Below are 16,617 nucleotides of genomic sequence, written 5' to 3' on the forward strand. Positions count from 1 at the left end.
ATTCATCCATCTAGCACTTTATCTATCTGTATAGCTGTCCATTATTAAAACTAATTGCATCCTGTTTATAGGCAAGGCAACACAACTTTATTTAAATAACACTTTCCATACACAAGGTAGACTCCAAAGGCTTCACATATAAACAATGTCATTATAGAGTGATTGTGATAATGAGAGTGAGTGTTTTACCTTCTTGTCCAGGTTTTTAGCGTCTAGTTCCAGGACGATGGCTCTCTTGTCTTTAATCTCCTCAGCTGTCACCTGAGACACAAACATAGGTACAAAATAGATACAAACATATCTATACACACACACACACACATAAATATGCAAATATATACAAACATATCTATACACACACACAAACACATGAATATATACGCACATATCTATACGCACGCACGCGCACACGCACACGCGCACACACACTTACAGTGATGGTTCCCTTCCCTGCTGGCTTGGTGGTCTTCAGCTGCAGTGGTCTGGTCACAGTTTTACTGGCAACAATCTGAACACAATAATATATAGATAATAAAACTATAACTATAAGGAAACATTTTTATATCATGATATCACATAACTATAACAATCACTATAACCACAACTATAAAATATAAAAAAGCATATTTATGTCTTCATATAACTATAACCATGACAGTACACTGCTGGCTATTCTGAGTGCGACCTGTCACAGACGGTGCTCCACTCCTCCCAGGAGTTATACCTACGTTTATACAACACAACATTTAACCATCAGGTGTGTTACCTGGCCCAGCGTCAGCTCCACTCCCCCCAGGAAGTCATCGTCCTTGAGGTCCACCGACTTGTTGTCGATATCGTAGACGGCGAGCTTGAGCTTCTGCACGGTCTCGAAGTGGTAGTCCACCTTCAGACGCTGGCTGAAGGCCGGGCTGTCGCAGTTCTTCACCCGCTCGGTCCGCCCCACCTGGGGGACAGAAGGGACGCTTCAGTAACCATATTCAAATACATAGATAGAAATGTACGCGCGCGCACACAGACACAGACACACACACACACACACACACACACACACACACACCTTCAATACGGTACGGTGATATCAAGGTTCAGTACAGTATCAATACATAGACAAATTAAATGCTGATGATTGATTTTTTAATTTGTATGTCGATTTTCCATGTATCATTATTGTCAAAGTAAACAACATGGGAAGCGTAGCTTCTAGAAGCACATGGAAACAAACAAACAGCATTGCCTGCTTTATAGCATCAAATATAGTTAAATACACTATAATAAAATATGATGTTTATTGCAGTCTATCTCTCCTATGATGTTTGTAAATGTTGGCCTGAAAATCTGTTGTGCAGAGGGGGATGGAAACTAATTAAATATACCTTGAGCCTCAACAATTCTGGAATTATGGGAGAAATTGACTGAGGTTTAAGGTATAAGCCTTATCGGGCTTACAAGGAATACATCAGTGTGGAAGAAAGCAGAGTCACCAAAGGACCACATTCCGAAGGGTCAATCATTACCCCTCCGTACAGACCTGTGAGATGGACCCTGGTCACTCAGCTGACTCCAAGTGGACCCATAAAAGCTGTGAACCTCTCTATACCTGGATCACCTCATCCTGAGAGGGAGAGGGGAGGGCTTCACGACGGCCACAAAGAAGAAAGAAGCCCCCTGCATTCTTTCTCTCACGTTACTTATACTAACTTATATGTTAAAGTTAACTAGTGAGTAGTACTACAGTTAGAATCAAACCCTGCCTACTTTGTGAATGTATTCCACAATCACACACAGTGGTGTTGTTTTAAAGTGTTTGAATGCGTGCTTATTGTCTGAGTGGAAGTGATTGTCATTGAGCTCATCACTGCCAACTCTCTATGTGGACTCGTGTATGTGGTAAAGGGAGTTGTTTTCTTTGATCATACACTTTACTCAATACTGTGTCACAAACTACCTCAAGCCAAAGATGGTTGACAGACAATCTCATCGCATAAGCACATCTGGTTTATTATGTCTGTGTTATATCAGTTTAATTAATAAGTTGAGGAGTGGATTCAAATCAAAGAGGACCTCAGTGCTCCACATCGGATGTAACTGTAATGTTTTAGATGTCAATTCTTTATGTTGTTATCTACTGAGAATACAGAGGAGGAGGATGAGTGTAGGTTCAGTTAGTGGGGAACCAGGGTGGGGGATACGGGGAGGGGCCTAAACTCTAGGCCCGCTGCATAGAGTGTTGTGATTGGTCAGTGCATGTAGGAGGAATCCAAAACATACTGAAAATATGATTCCAGAACAGGGGTTCTTTGGCAAACCAACTCAGGTTTTGTTACTTGCTACAAATGATAATAAAGTCTTAATCTTTCAAACTTCCGCTTTCTCGATCTCTCTTAGATTGTCGACCTCTCTAAAGTGTTGCATTTTATCCATGACATTTACATCTAGGGCATTTACTAGACGCTTTTATCCAAAGCGACTTACAATAAGTACATTTGTCAGAAGAAAGAGAAACAATAAATCTCACTGTGGGTACAGTAAGGATGTTCATAGAACCAAGCTGCCAAGCTCTAACAATTGCGAGGTTAACCCATTCCCCGTATACAACAAAGATAGCTAGGAGAAGATGCTACACGATGCTAAGTTCTATTTTTAAGCGCCAGAACGTACAACATGCAATAAGTGTGTTATCCACGACATAATTACACAGCTCTGCTCCAACATGCTGTCCCTCTGGCTCAGAGCCTGAAGGCGTGGAGGACGGACACGCCACCGTTGCCTTGTCTGAACAGACTTTTACCTTCCTCAGACGCAGCCGAACCGCCGCCTCCAACGACGCTAGTCTGCATTTACATTGATTTACATTTCAGGGTAGCCAGCGGACCTTATCCAAAGCGACTTACAACGGTTCATAAACACGTTCACACCGACGGCGGTGTCAAACACGCAAGGCGACAGCCAGCTTGTCAGGAGCAGTTAGGGTGAGGCATCTTTTAGTCAGGGACATCTCGAACACTCGGCTAGGGGATCAAACTGGCAACCCTTCCGGTTACCAGGCAACCCGCTCCACCACCTGAGATAAGCAGAATTCCAATAATACATACCATGTGTGTACATACCATAATATAACTAGTTCTGCTCGAGGAGGTGGCCCAGCTACTAGGTAACCATCTGCCATTGGCCGTTCTCACCTCCTACAGCGGCTCTCATAGTTCACAACCTCATGAAAGAACTTAGATTAGTCGCTTTAGACGCAGTATAGTCTAATTAAAGATAAGACGGATAAACTGTCGCTTATCTGGAATAGACAGAGTACCGCCCCTATCTTCCTCCACACACAGAACCTCCTCTGTTCAGAATGCGTCTTGGCCCATGAAAAACGGTGAGTGACAAGAGACGTTCTATCTCTTGTTTCTATAATGCAGCAAATAAGGATCGTCCTGCCTACAAACTCCGCCAACAGGAATGATACATTTGTATTCTTGTAGTTAAGCGTGAGCATCAATGTTTTTCCGACTTGGTAGCTTCCTATTCCAACTCCGACCATTAACCAACGTGTTTGGGATATTCTCTGCCTTTGTAGTAACTGAGCTAGTCACGCGATGGTATCGGATCGATGCATAGACTTGCATACTCGCCGATACCCGATACTGTGCTTTAGGAAATATCAGAGGAGTATGATACTGGTATCGGTATCAGAACAACTATAAAATAAAGAGGGCAGGCGACAGGTGATAGAGAGCCCACCTCCTCCCATTGGTTCTCTCTCACACACATACACAAAACACACACACACACACACACACACACACACACACACACACACACACACACACACACACACACACACACACACACACACACACACACACACACACACACACACACACACACACACACACACACACACACACACACACACACACACAATGGCAGAGAGAGAGAGAGAGAGAGAGCCCACCTCCTCCCATTGGTTGTCCCCGGTGCTCTGCAGCAGGACGCAGAGCGGGTCTGACTTGGAGCCCACGTCTTTATCCAGGAGGGTGGCGCATGACACCGTCAGCTCCACCTTGGACACGCAGTCGGCCATCTGGGAAAACACAAACATACACACATGTGATGAGCAGAACGCATAGACACACAGGACCACACGCACACAAACAATGATCAGGTCAACGATCAGATCATACACGCACGTTTCTGCATGCTCGCGCAGAAACACACACAGATACACACAAACACGTATAGACACGACCAGAATAACACACGCACGCACGTCGGCGCGCGCGCACAAACACACACACACACACACACACACACACACACACACACACACACACACACACACACACACACACACACACACACACACACACACACACACACACACACACACACACACACACACACACACACACACACACACACACACACAGACGAGCACAGACAACGTCAACTTCCGTCAGGACAGCTTACGCAGTCCGCACCCACTGAGTCACACATGGAACACAGTTCGGCCTTCAAACATCTCCGGCGGCATCCGTCTGTTACTTATTATACTTAAGACATTGGAGTTTACCTTGTTTTCCTGCAGTTATGTCCCCGAGAATACTCAAATACAAAAGTAATGTCCGCAGCGGTGCTCAAACGTTCAATGAAGGAAAGGGAGTGGCAGAGCGGTCGGGACCAAGGCCCGCCCATCGCTCGGATAGGTGGAGAACGAGGCTCTCTCATTGGTCAAAAGCTCACTACAATGGATATGATTGGACAGTGGTGTCTGTGACGTCACCGAGACACAAAACAGGAAGTCGGGTGAAGAAAAAAAAGGCGTTTCGATTTCTTTGAAATGGCTAAATAGTTTAGTTATAGGTTACTTTGGATCATCGCTGACAACCAGGCGTGTTCGTCGGACTTATGTAAAGCTGATCTTACTCCGTGTTTGCTGCATACACACGGCCACAACATACTAGTTTAAAGTCAAAGCACCCCCAGACTAAACTTTATATGAGCACATGTAGAGGTCTAGGCTGTCGTCACACATACCGGCTGACGTCACACAAACCCACCTGGCCTACTAATACTAATAATATTAATAATACTGCACAGGACTCAGAAACACTACAGTCCAGAGCACCGTTAAACACAAGTGCCTATTACAGTATGTAACCTGAGTACCCTTAAACAAAAGTAGTTCTACAGTAGAGTACCCTTAAACACTAGTACTACAGTACCAAGGTACCCTTAAACACTAGTAGGCCTACTACAGTACAGAGTACTCTTAAACACTAGTACTACAGTACCCAGGTAGGCCTACCCTTAAACACTAGTAGGCCTACTACAGTACAGAGTACTCTTAAACACTAGTAGTACTACAGTAACCAGGTACCCTTAAACACTAGTAGGCCTACGGCAGTACAGAGTACCCTCAAAGGCTAGTAGGCCTGCTACAGTACCCGATGGAAATAGACACACAAATGGACATGAAGGAGTTGACTTATTATGTCCCGTCTATTCCCTGTGTCGCTCAGTAGGTAGAGCAAGGCACCAATACTGCAGGGTTATGGGTTATATTCCCTGTGTTGCTCAGCAGGTAGAGGAGCCAAAAAGGTTGTGGTTAATATAGTTAGGGGTTTACTATCCTCCGTGCAAGAATAACCTGTCGTTACGAACGCACGCAGAAGTACACGCACACACAGACACAGTTATTCAACAGCATTGTTTAAAAGGGACATATTGTACCACCAGGTGTGAGTGCGATTAGCAGTTACAAGCCGTTTTGAAAATCTGCGTCTTCTGACGTCACTAGTGGGCGTGTCCACCTAGATGTGTGCTAGATAGATGAGCAACGTTTGCTTGAGTCCACTGGGTAGGCCGGTAGAGTGATCTATCCAGCGCACATCTAGGTGGACACAACCACTGGTGATGAAGTCAGAGGTCAGAAGACGCAGATTTTGAAAACGGCTTGTAACTGCTAATCACACTAACACCGGGTGGTATAATATGTCCCCTTGAATAGTTAACGGGTCACCTCTGACTTTTAAAAGGTACTAAGGCACTTCCCTACAAATCGAACCTGAGCAACAACGGTGAAATACAACTAGCAACCGCAAGGAACTCACACACAGTGCTGTTCGAAGATAATGTGACACGCGCACTCACACACGCACACGCACACACACACACGCACCTCGAAGAAGGGGGCCAGCTCGTCCCACCACACCACAGTAACCAGTTCCGCCGCGCACTGGGATGTCGTCTTTACGTTGTCATGGAAACGGGTGATCCGACAGTTATTATTTTACCGTTGGTGCTCAGGTCTGAATTTGGAGGGTGATGAGTAACGGTAAGTAAATTAGTATTACTAAAAACAGAGTTCACCCGTTATTATGATATCGTGAATATCAACTATTGAACGATGCTGAGGAACAACTTTATTGCCCGTCCAAAGATAAAGAAGGGCACAGTATTCAACAGAGCCAGCGGTACTATTCCTCTTCTATGTAATAAGTATAAACTATGTTTATTCTTCAACTTAATATGTATGAACTAATAATATAACTTGTGTTTTCAAGCTGAAGGATAAAAGCTCAAACAGATGATGCATGGGGGGTAACCAGCCAGATACTAGTTAGTTTGAGGTCCTTACTGCTCGTTGGTCAGTCTAGTAACTAAAAGTATTTATTGGCCTAGTCATGACTTCATTACTTACGTAAGAAGTTAATTACTCTGTTACTACTGGTATGTAAAAGTCTAGATACGAGTGTTCGGATAATTCTATATGGTTATTTATTAGTGATTTACTATGCGGGTTAGACTTAACATGTTATGGGGGTTCGGTTAATTAGGTTCAGTTAGGGTTACACTAAAGGAGGTGTACTATGTGGATTAGATTGTACTATTTGGGTTAGGGTTCATTAGGTCGGTAAGATTAGACTGCAGATGTATTATTTGGGTTAGACTACTATGCACTATGTTGGCTAGGCTTAATTAGGTTGGGTAAGAGTAAGGGAGTAGCATGTACTATGTGGGTCGGGTTTGGGGCTAATATTCTTGATGACTTTTCATAAATCAACGACATCAGACGCAACAAACCAAACTGTTTCGGGTTCTAGAAATTCGTCATAAAACATCCTTTTATTGACCGAGTCCAAGAGACTGATGAGGTTTGATCTATATCTGTAATCTATACACACACAACAACTAGCTACATAGGCAGACATAGAAACACTTTCTCCAAGAAACTAAAAAAGATCAAAACAAACTTTCATCTCAGCACACAAAACCTTTTTGTGCCGAGAGGTTTATATCTTCATCAACATCATCATCATCATCATCATCATCCCAAGCTGCAGAGTGATCATGACATCATTAGGGGGCAGTCCCAGCTCAAAAAAGACATCATCATACGGGGACAGCGCAACACGGCGACCAACAGTAGGAAGTGAAGAGTGGCGAAGTTAGCAGTCCCAGCAAAAAGAGAGGGAAAGATATCGAGAGAAAGAGGATAAAATAGTGAAAGCATCTCAGGTGTAGAGCACAGAAGGACAAACAGTGGAATTATGCTTTTCTTATTGTCAACATGGCCAGTCTCACAGGTGGATGCAAACCATCGCAGACCCTGTTCCATCTTTTAAAATAAGGATGGTATTGCCTGTAGAGAACTTGTTTAAACAACAGTGAGTAAAGTCTAAGACACAGCCTTGCTCAACGGACAACTCTGTTGTAGACGCAATGCAGTGCACACCATTTTAAACGATAAGAAAACAATTTCACTGGCTGTGTCATTTTATAAACCATCAACATGATTTATGATGATTTCATCACTAGCAAACAGACATCACTTTCATAGCATCATAGCAGGTTAATAAAACACAACAAACTCAACTCTGCAACAAACCAACGGTTTACAGTCTGCGACGCCGGTCCCAGATGAGTTTCAATGAAGCTGGAAAGATTTTGGTGCTCTTAAAAAACTAAACGAAACCATCTTCATCACAATTCTGCTCTTTGCAAGAGACAAGTTGTTCCCAGCATCATCATCATCATAATTCAGCTCTAAGCAAGAGACAAGTTGTCACCATCATCATCATCATCATCATCATCATCATCACATTTGAGCTCTAAGCAAGAGACAGGTTATCAACATCATCATCACATCTGAGCTCTAAGCAAGAGACAGGTTATCAACATCAGCAAGATCATCATCATCACTTATGAGCTCTAAGCAAGAGACAAGTTATCATCATCATCATCATCATCATGTTTTAGTGCTGCTTATCAACCAGAAGAGTCGGGTTAGTTTTGTGCTTCTGGAGACGGGGGGGGGGGGGGGATTCTGACCTATGAACACAGGGAGACACGCGGAGAGACTCAGGGGTCGGAGGTCGTGTTCATCCCAGGGTCACCTTGACCTTGCGGGCGCCGATGGGCCGGTCGTTGAGGTCCAGCACAGCGGAACTGGCCTCCTGGTGGTTGTGGAAGGCCACCATGGCCTCCCCGGTGGGCAGGCCCTTCTCCCCCAGCTGGAGGCACACCGAGCCGGGCAGCACCTGGTAGCCGTAGAAGAAGTCCATGATCTCGTCCACGGTCACCGTGAAGGGCATGTTCTGGAGCTTCACGATGGAGGGGCACCCGGGCCGCTGGTTCCCCGGGTTCCCGGGAGCCTGTTGCTGTTGGTTCCTCAGGCCTTCCGGGCCAAAGTTTTGTTGTCCGTTGTTATTGTTGTTGTTGCCGCCGCCTCCGCCGCCTCCTTGGCGGTTCTGGTTATTGTTGCCCCCGGCGCCACGACCCGGCACGCCGGTCGGCTTCCTGTTGCCGCCGTCGAACGGAGCCAGGGCCCTCAGGGCCTCGGGGCCCAGGCCGTGGCCTCCAGGGGCCCCGGGCCGGAAGCCAGGCGGCTCCAGGATGGGGCCCCCGGGACCCCCAGGCCTGAAGCCGGGGGGCTCCAGGATGGGGCCTCCGGGCATCCCGGGCCTAAAGCCGGGGTGGTCCAAGAGGGGGCCTCCGGGCAGGCCGGCCACCACCGGGGGGGTGACCACCAGCCCCGCGGCCAGGGGGGGCAGGGGCGGGGGCCCCACCAGGCCGTTCCCCGGGTTGGCGAACGGCGAGACGAAGGGGGCGCTGCCCAGGCTGCCCATGGTGCTCCTCAGGAAGTTAAACTCCTCCCCGCTCATGCCGGCAAAGGGGTTGATCTGGTGGGCCTGGTGGGGGCTGGGCTGGTTCTGCTGGGGGCTGGGCTGCTGCTGCTGCTGGCCGGGCTGGCTCTGGTTCCGCTGGCCGCGTTTGTTCTGCGGCGGGGGGTTCCTCTCGATGTCCTTCATCTGCTCGTAGGTCACCAGGTGCACGAAGGCGTCGCGCCCGTTCAGCTTCTGCCGGTGGAGCCGCTCCGCCTTGCGGGCGTCCTCCTCCGTGCGCAGCTGGAAGACGGCCTGGCCCAGCCCGTTGCCGTGGTTATCCGACAGCACCTTCAGGCTGTCCTCGTAGACGCCCACGCCGTCCAGGAAGGCGCGGACGTCCTTCTTGGAGACGTTGTAGGGGATGTTGGTGATGTGGGCGCAGTTCCGGGGCGACTTGGAGACCTCCGGGGTCTTGCCGTCGCCGCCCGGGACGCCCGAGCGCTTGCGGATGGAGTCAATCTTCTCCAGCATGCCCTTCCTGTTAATGGGGTGCACCTGGATGAAGCGGCTGCCCATGTACTGCATGTGGCTGCTCAGGGCCGTCTTGTAGTCCTGCTCCGTCTTGAACTCCAGGAAGCCCTCCCCGGTGGCCCGGCCGTTGGGCCCGTAGGCGATGTACACGCTGTCCTCCACCAGGGACAGGTTCTTGAAGAACTCCTGGATCTGCCTCTTCTCCGCCTCGTAGGGCAGGCCCTTGAGGTAGACGCACCACTCGCTGCCGCCCTGCCGGAGCGGAGAGCGGGACCGGCAGCGTTCCCTCCCCCCCGCCGGCACGTTGCCGCGGTGATGCTCCTGAATCTGAGCTTCCTGGATGGGTTTGGCGTTGGGGTTGTTGGCGTTGGGGTGGTTGGGGTTGGGGTGGTTGGGGTTGGGGTGGTTGGGGTTGTTGAGGCTGACCCACTGGCGCTCCGTGGCCGGGGACACGTCCACGTACCTCTGCCCCATCATGCCCCCGCCCCGCTTCACCACCTCCATCCCGTCCTGGGGGGAGAAGAACTTGACCATGGCCCGCCCCGTGCCCCGGCCCTGGTTGTCCCTCAGGAGCCTCACCGCCTCCACCCCCAGGCCCCGGAACATCTCCCTCACCTCCAGCTCCGAGGAGGTGAAGGGGAGGTTCTGCAGCAGCACGAAGAGCTCGTCGGGGCTGGCGAGGAGGCCGCCGCCGCCCGGCACCACCCCGGCCGCCGCCGCCGCCGCCGCCTTCATGTGGAGGCCCAGGGAGGCCAGCGGGTTCAGGGGGTTCAGCGGGCTGAAGAGCATGGGGTTGGGAGGCCCCAGGGCCAGGGCGGAGGCCAGGCCTCCGGGGGGAGGCAGGGAGGGGTTGAAGGGAGGCAGGGAGGACATGTGGGGGAGGTGGGACATGTGGGGGAGAGGGGAGGCCGTGGGCACCGGGGGGAGGGCTGAAGACGGGGGAGGGCCAGGCATGGAGGGGAGCGCCGGCAGGGGGGGGATGGGAGGCGGGCCTCCGGCGAGGCCGGGGCCGGAGCTATAGCTGTTGGCGAAGCTGGGGGGTAAATTGGGGTGGCTGGGGTGGCTGGGGTGGCTGGGGGGTAAGCTAGGATGGCTGGGGTGGCTGGGATGACTGGGATGACTGGGATGACTGGGATGACTGGGATGGTTGGGATGACTGGGATGACTGGGATGGCTGGCATGGCTGGCATGGCTGGCATGGCTGGCATGGCTGGCATGGCTGGCATGGCTGGCCGACACCTTGTTGCTGTGCTGCTCCTGGTGGGAGCTGGCCGTGGTCACAGAGGGCTGGGCGTTACCGAACCCTTGGTTACCGTGGCCACCACTCCTCCCCACAACGGACGCCTGAGACGAGGCGACGCCGGCGCCCTGCCGACCGGCCGCCGCCACCGCCGGGGCCTCGGCCGCCGCCGAGCCCGTCTCGAAGCGGCGCCGGCTGAGCTCAATCATGTTCTGCATCTCCGTCTTGCTGCTGAGCAACAGGGACACCTTGTTGGTCTTGATGGCCCCGCCCGTGCGCATCATGCCCAGACGGGCGTCTTCATCGGTGGCGAACACGATGAAGGCCTCGCCGTGCTCCCCGCCCACAATGTGCACGCCGCCGTCGGGGATGGTGAGGCCAGAGAAGAAGTGTCTGATGTCCATGGTGCCTGCCACTATGGGCAGACCCTGCAGCCTGATCACAACAGCCATAGCAAGGCTGCCACAAGCCCACTGCCAACTGGCTAACTACCTGTGGAGAGAGGTACAGGAACCATCAGAGCCAGCAGGGGGGAGGCAGAGGGACGGGACTGAGGGCTGGGAGGAGGAGAGACGAGGTGGAGGAAAGAAGAGATGGAGGAGAAGAGGTGGGGGACTGGTAGAGGGAGGAGGAATCGGAGGAGGAGAAGAGATGGAGGAGAAGAGATGGATTAGGAGGAGAGAAGGGATGGGGACTAGGTGGAGGAGGAGAGATGGAGGACCGGGGGGAGGGGTAGAGAGAGTAGTGATGGATGACTTGGGGGATGGAGGAGAGATTGTAAACACCTCAGACAGCAGCATCTCAGACATCACACTAGTTTACCATCTCTCTCTTTTCAACAGCGGATCATAAACTACCGGTCATACTACGGTCTCGATGTTGCTTACCATACTTCTGTTTATAGCAAGGATATCCACGGTGAACACATTACATCCATCATCAACAACATTATATAGTAAGACATATATAGACCACGTTTAGTAGCATCGGCCTAGCACCAGGTACTCATATTATATGCAGGGACACACATTTTACTTTTGTATCTTTTGTTTAGTTTAAAGAACTCATATTTGTTTGCTCAACACTCTGTTTGGCATCAGACTTCTAAATCCCGTGATATCAAACACTCCATATTAATGAGAAGCACAAAAAAAAGATTCAAACAACGGAAAACACCACGACTGGACCAAACAATGAAGCCAAAATCGAACTTGTTCACCTTGTTTCCAACCCATATTCCTATTAAGCACCTTTCCAACAAATGAACCCATTTTAAAACTGTTTATTACAACAATAACTTCCTGTTCAAAGAAACATTGGCGGCAATTTCATCAGTTCCAATTAATATAAAAATTAACAACAACTATGTTATTAGTAGGTCATGAACAACATGGAGACAAAACGGAGATGTGATGTTTGGCCCAGTTCCCAGGAGACCAAAGCCTGTATCACATGGATCTGAGAAGAGACCAGACAACCTGATACTTCAATCCAGTTAAAACACTTCACCCAGCACCTGACATCAGGATATCCATTGGGACGGAAGACCAGCAAGGTGAGACATCCCATGAACCATCTCACACTTTTCAATGGGGTCCATATGGGGCAGGGTAAAACAGTGTTTTACAGCGTGTTCGGTCCCTCTGTGGCAGACTGAGTGACATAGTGTATTACAGAATGTTGGGTCACTATGTGGCAGAGGAGTGAATACACCGGTGTTAACTTTCTGAAGCAGTTTGCAGACCAAAACCCCAAATCCCACGATCACAAACTAAATATAAGTAACAACTCACTCCGTCTCCGACCGAATATCTTGTTCAACCCGGAATAAGTTCCATCACTTGGCAAGACTCACTCTGAGAATCACCTTGTGTTCATTGACCGAAACAACCGATCCAAGAATTTCATGCAGACAGATGTTCCACCAGTCATGCAGACAGGTTTCCAACCAGTCCAGAAAAGCTAACTATTGGGAGCTGAACCACTGTAAGTTGTAAGGACCTAAAGTTTGTCTACCGCCCCTGAACAAGAGCCCATGAAGCCGAGTTGTGAGAAGGCAACCGACACCAGCACATCAAGGGCCAGAAACCAGTGGCTTTAAAACATCATGATCCAGAAACCAGCACCTTTTAAACTTCAAAAACCATAGGCCAGAAACCAGTTGCTTTAAAACATGAGCTAGAAACTAGTGCCCTTTAAACGTCAGGAACCAGAAATCAGCGCCTTTTAAACATCATGAACCAGCAACCAGCGCCTTTCAAACGTCATGAACCAGAAACCAGCGCCTTTTAAACATCATGAGCGATGGGCCAGAAACCAGCAGCTTTTAAAACATTATGAGCCAGAAACCAGCGGATTTCAAACATCATGAGACGGAAACCAGCAACTTAACAGCAAAACATCATGAGCCAAGAAACAGAAACCAGCGACCTAAAACATCATGAACCCAGCAACAGAAACCAGCAAAAGAGAACATCAATCAATAGACAAAAACTAGTGATTTTCAAACACCATGAACAAAGCAACAGAAACCAGCGACTTAAAAACATCATCAGCCTAGCGACCAAAAACTGCAACTTTGAAACACCATGATCCCCGAACCACAAACCAGAAAGTTTAACAGAAGAAACCAGCAAGATTAACAGCAAAATACAGCAGGTTTAACCGCAAAGTACAATAAACCAAGAGACTGAAACCAGCGACTTTAACAGTGAAACATATGAACCCTGAGAGAGAAACTAGCTTCTTTTTTTTTTACAAAATCATCACGAACCCTGGGACAGAAACCAGGGAGCTTAACAGCAAAACATCACGAACCCTGGTACAGAAACCAGGGACTTTCAAACGTCACAAACCCAGAGGGAGAAACCAGGGACTTTAACAGCAAAACACCATGACCCTAGTGCAGAAACCAAGCACTTGAAACATGAACCCAGAGACAGAAACTAGCAAATGTATAACATCATGAACCAAGACAGAAACCGGTCACATAAACCAGCGACTGAAAAACTTCCTGAACCAAGATACAGAAACCAGCGACTGTATAACACCATGAACCCAGAGACAGAAACCAGCAAGCTGAACAGCCAAACATCATGAACCCTGAGAGAGAAACCAGCGACTTCCAACAGAAAAACATCATGAACGCAGACAGAAACCAGCGACCTTATCGTCAACGCCGAGACAGAAACCAGAGCATTTGACAGCAAAACATAATGAGCTCAAAATCCGGAACCAGCGACTTTAGCTCTTCAGTCCTCAACTAAACTTGTTTCAACATGCAAACACCGTCATTCGCCACTTGAATACCACCTTCTCTACGGTCGGGAAATGTGTATCCTCATCCCTACTGGAGACGTTCACGTTCTACAGAAAAGTACTTCATACAACAATTAGTACCTCGAGTTAGATTACCTCACTATTTACCAATGGTATATTAGTACAATCACCACACTATTAACCAATGGTATATTAGAACGATCACAAAACTATGAACCAATGGTATATTAGTACGATCACTAGACTATTAAGTTATGACCAATTATATTAGGACGAGCACAGAGTGGTCTCAATCACGAAATCGTTACAATTCTCTTCTTTACAGTCAAAATAAATCCACATGGACGAGTCAAACTAACGGTAATAAAAATGAATTTACGTAAAGAATCTCCTTCATAATGACAATAAAAAGAGGATATGGTGAAATATTATTCAGGTATTAGGACTTATTATTAACCATGCACAGATGTAACGTTATACTAGTATTTAATGTAGACATCTACATTAGATGTGAGCATAAAAGACGAATAGTGTGTTGCTCAGGATGTGCATGGAGGCTAGCAGTAAAATAGCTAGCAGAAATTCGGACCAATCTGGCAACATTGGCAGCATCGCGTTGCAGCCAGTGTTGCCAGATTGGTCCCGATTTCACGTCCAATCTGGCAACACTGGTGGCTAGGCCTGTTAGCCCCTAGCAGCAGCGTTTGGTCTCCGCTGATTCACGTTGTAAAAGAGCGACCACATGAGAAATGCACGGAGGCGGAGTGTCTGTTCGGGTTCAGCTCTTAGTATGCTCGACCCTTTCACGTTTCCTTACCGATAAATGTGAGAGCAAAAGAGATTGTGTTCATGAAACCTGCCGCGTTGTTCTTTCTCTTCACAGCTTCATCCTCCTTTGCGAAATCTCGTCACAGATCCCGCGAGAACTGGGGTGTTGACGCGACATAATAGCCCCGCCCACATGTTAGTAAATAATGGTGACGTCTCTGTAGGCGGGGCGTTGCCGTCGGTCGAAGGTAGTCTCTAACATTGGCCAACAACAAGCAAGTATTTCTCCACTGTGACAAGATGATATTCAATAACAATGTTTACCTCTCAAAAGATAGACCCCTGGGCCCCGTTTCCCGAAAGCATCTTTAGCCTAAGTGGATCGCAGAGTGGGTCGTACGAGCATCGTACAGTTTTCACACCGTTTCCCGAAAGCATCTTTGGGCTCAGGATTAGGACTGATATATATGTTGGCCTAGGCTTAATCAATTGTGTTTTAATATCTTTAGCATTCATATTATTGCAATCTATTCTTTTCGTAGGCTACTCTGCGGTTGGCCTTGATGGGGAGATATTTTAACCCTTTTTAACCCCATTTTCCTCCGACATTCCTGCGTCTCCCCCTGCGTCATAGCCCGTTTCAGCACCATGTCAGTGGACAGGTACAATCCTACGATCGTTGTGAGTGCAGCGAATGCGCGTTCACGTTAAGAGGAGTTTCGGGAAACGCTCCAAAGAAATTATCGATGGATCGAAAGATCCACCGGGAGAATGATCTTACGAGCGAAGATCCATCGATATCGGGAAACGGGGCCCAGACTGAGAATGATGACCTGTTATTTTATCTTCTTTAGAGAAAAAGACTTGTTTACGGACAAAGTTTATACACCTAATTAAATAATCGTTATTAGGCTACATTATTTTCTTTATTTCGTTTTTTCTTCTCCTCAGTAATTCAATTATCTGCATGTTTCATCTAAAATGATCCACTCTCACAATCAGACTCATCCTAACGCGTTCAAAAATCACCTCAGATGACCATGAGATTGTATTATATTGTGTTGGTGTGGTAGGCTAGCTTACCGTCTAAGGAGAACAACCAAGTTTCAAATTCATGTCATGTGTCTGGTGAGCTGATGAGCTAACATAGCATGCAACATACTGCCAGTTCTATAGAGCTATGGTAATAGTAATTAGAGCAAACAGCTGTGTCTTAACAGGTGAACAATCACCTGTTCCTCACATCTCCATACCAACAACAAAGCTCTCAACACAAAAAGATGACAGTTTAGTTTGCTTTCTATTCGTATTTGGCTCCAGTTTTACCCCGACGTCATCGTGATGAGAATGAAAAGGTTCGAGGAGGTGCCAGGCCAAGCTGCCCAGGTGAACCACATCACCTGGGAGTCTGGGACCCTCTCAGCCCCTCCCCACAGCCTCTCAAACCGACGGGTAAGCAAGGAGGCCAGTCGAGGCAGAGCAGCCCGCCCCACTACCACCAATGAAAGGCTACATATGAAATCCAATTTGTTTTTGCAATCTGTAACATGTTGTTACACATTATTTACCTACTAAATATGTAATTCTTCTTTTAATTCATATATCGATTAGGATGATGTTAAACAGTTAGTATGAACGTTTCGGTTCCAAAATATGTGAAGCATTTTTCACAAATATATATAGATGGATGGA

General features: G+C 48.0%; 2 protein-coding genes across 5 annotated transcripts in view; both read right to left on the minus strand.

Annotated features, from left to right (window-relative positions):
- cpne1 (copine I) overlaps nucleotides 1-15,117 on the minus strand; it is a 23,100-nt gene extending 7,983 nt beyond the window's left edge. Inside the window, exons 1-5 of one of the 4 annotated variants that reach the window (XM_060069211.1) lie at nucleotides 14,975-15,117; nucleotides 3,953-4,081; nucleotides 767-946; nucleotides 434-508; nucleotides 190-261 (exon numbers count right to left, since the gene is read on the minus strand). In XM_060069211.1, coding sequence (XP_059925194.1) covers nucleotides 190-261; nucleotides 434-508; nucleotides 767-946; nucleotides 3,953-4,081 — 456 coding nt within the window. In that variant the 5' untranslated portion in view covers nucleotides 14,975-15,117. Of the gene's footprint in view, nucleotides 1-189; nucleotides 262-433; nucleotides 509-766; nucleotides 947-3,738; nucleotides 3,784-3,952; nucleotides 4,082-4,570; nucleotides 4,708-14,974 lie in introns of those variants that run through there. The other 3 variants (XM_060069210.1, XM_060069209.1, XM_060069213.1) reach the window with 3 other exon arrangements.
- rbm12 (RNA binding motif protein 12) lies at nucleotides 7,107-15,369 on the minus strand. Its single transcript, XM_060069208.1, has 2 exons — nucleotides 15,250-15,369; nucleotides 7,107-11,370 (listed from the first exon to the last, which is right to left on the minus strand). The coding sequence occupies exon 2, from the start codon at nucleotides 11,328-11,330 to the stop codon at nucleotides 8,382-8,384; it is 2,949 nt and encodes a 982-aa protein (XP_059925191.1). The 5' UTR covers nucleotides 11,331-11,370; nucleotides 15,250-15,369; the 3' UTR covers nucleotides 7,107-8,381.
- Nucleotides 15,370-16,617: the final 1,248 nt, after the last annotated feature.

The sequence above is a fragment of the Gadus macrocephalus genome, chromosome 13 (genome assembly GCF_031168955.1).
Source record: "Gadus macrocephalus chromosome 13, ASM3116895v1".
Lineage (NCBI taxonomy): Eukaryota > Metazoa > Chordata > Actinopteri > Gadiformes > Gadidae > Gadus > Gadus macrocephalus.

Excerpts from the sequence above, each read along its gene's own strand:
- rbm12 (XM_060069208.1), bottom strand. The coding sequence starts at position 11,330 with ATGGCTGTTGTGATCAGGCTGCAGGGTCTGCCCATAGTGGCAGGCACC.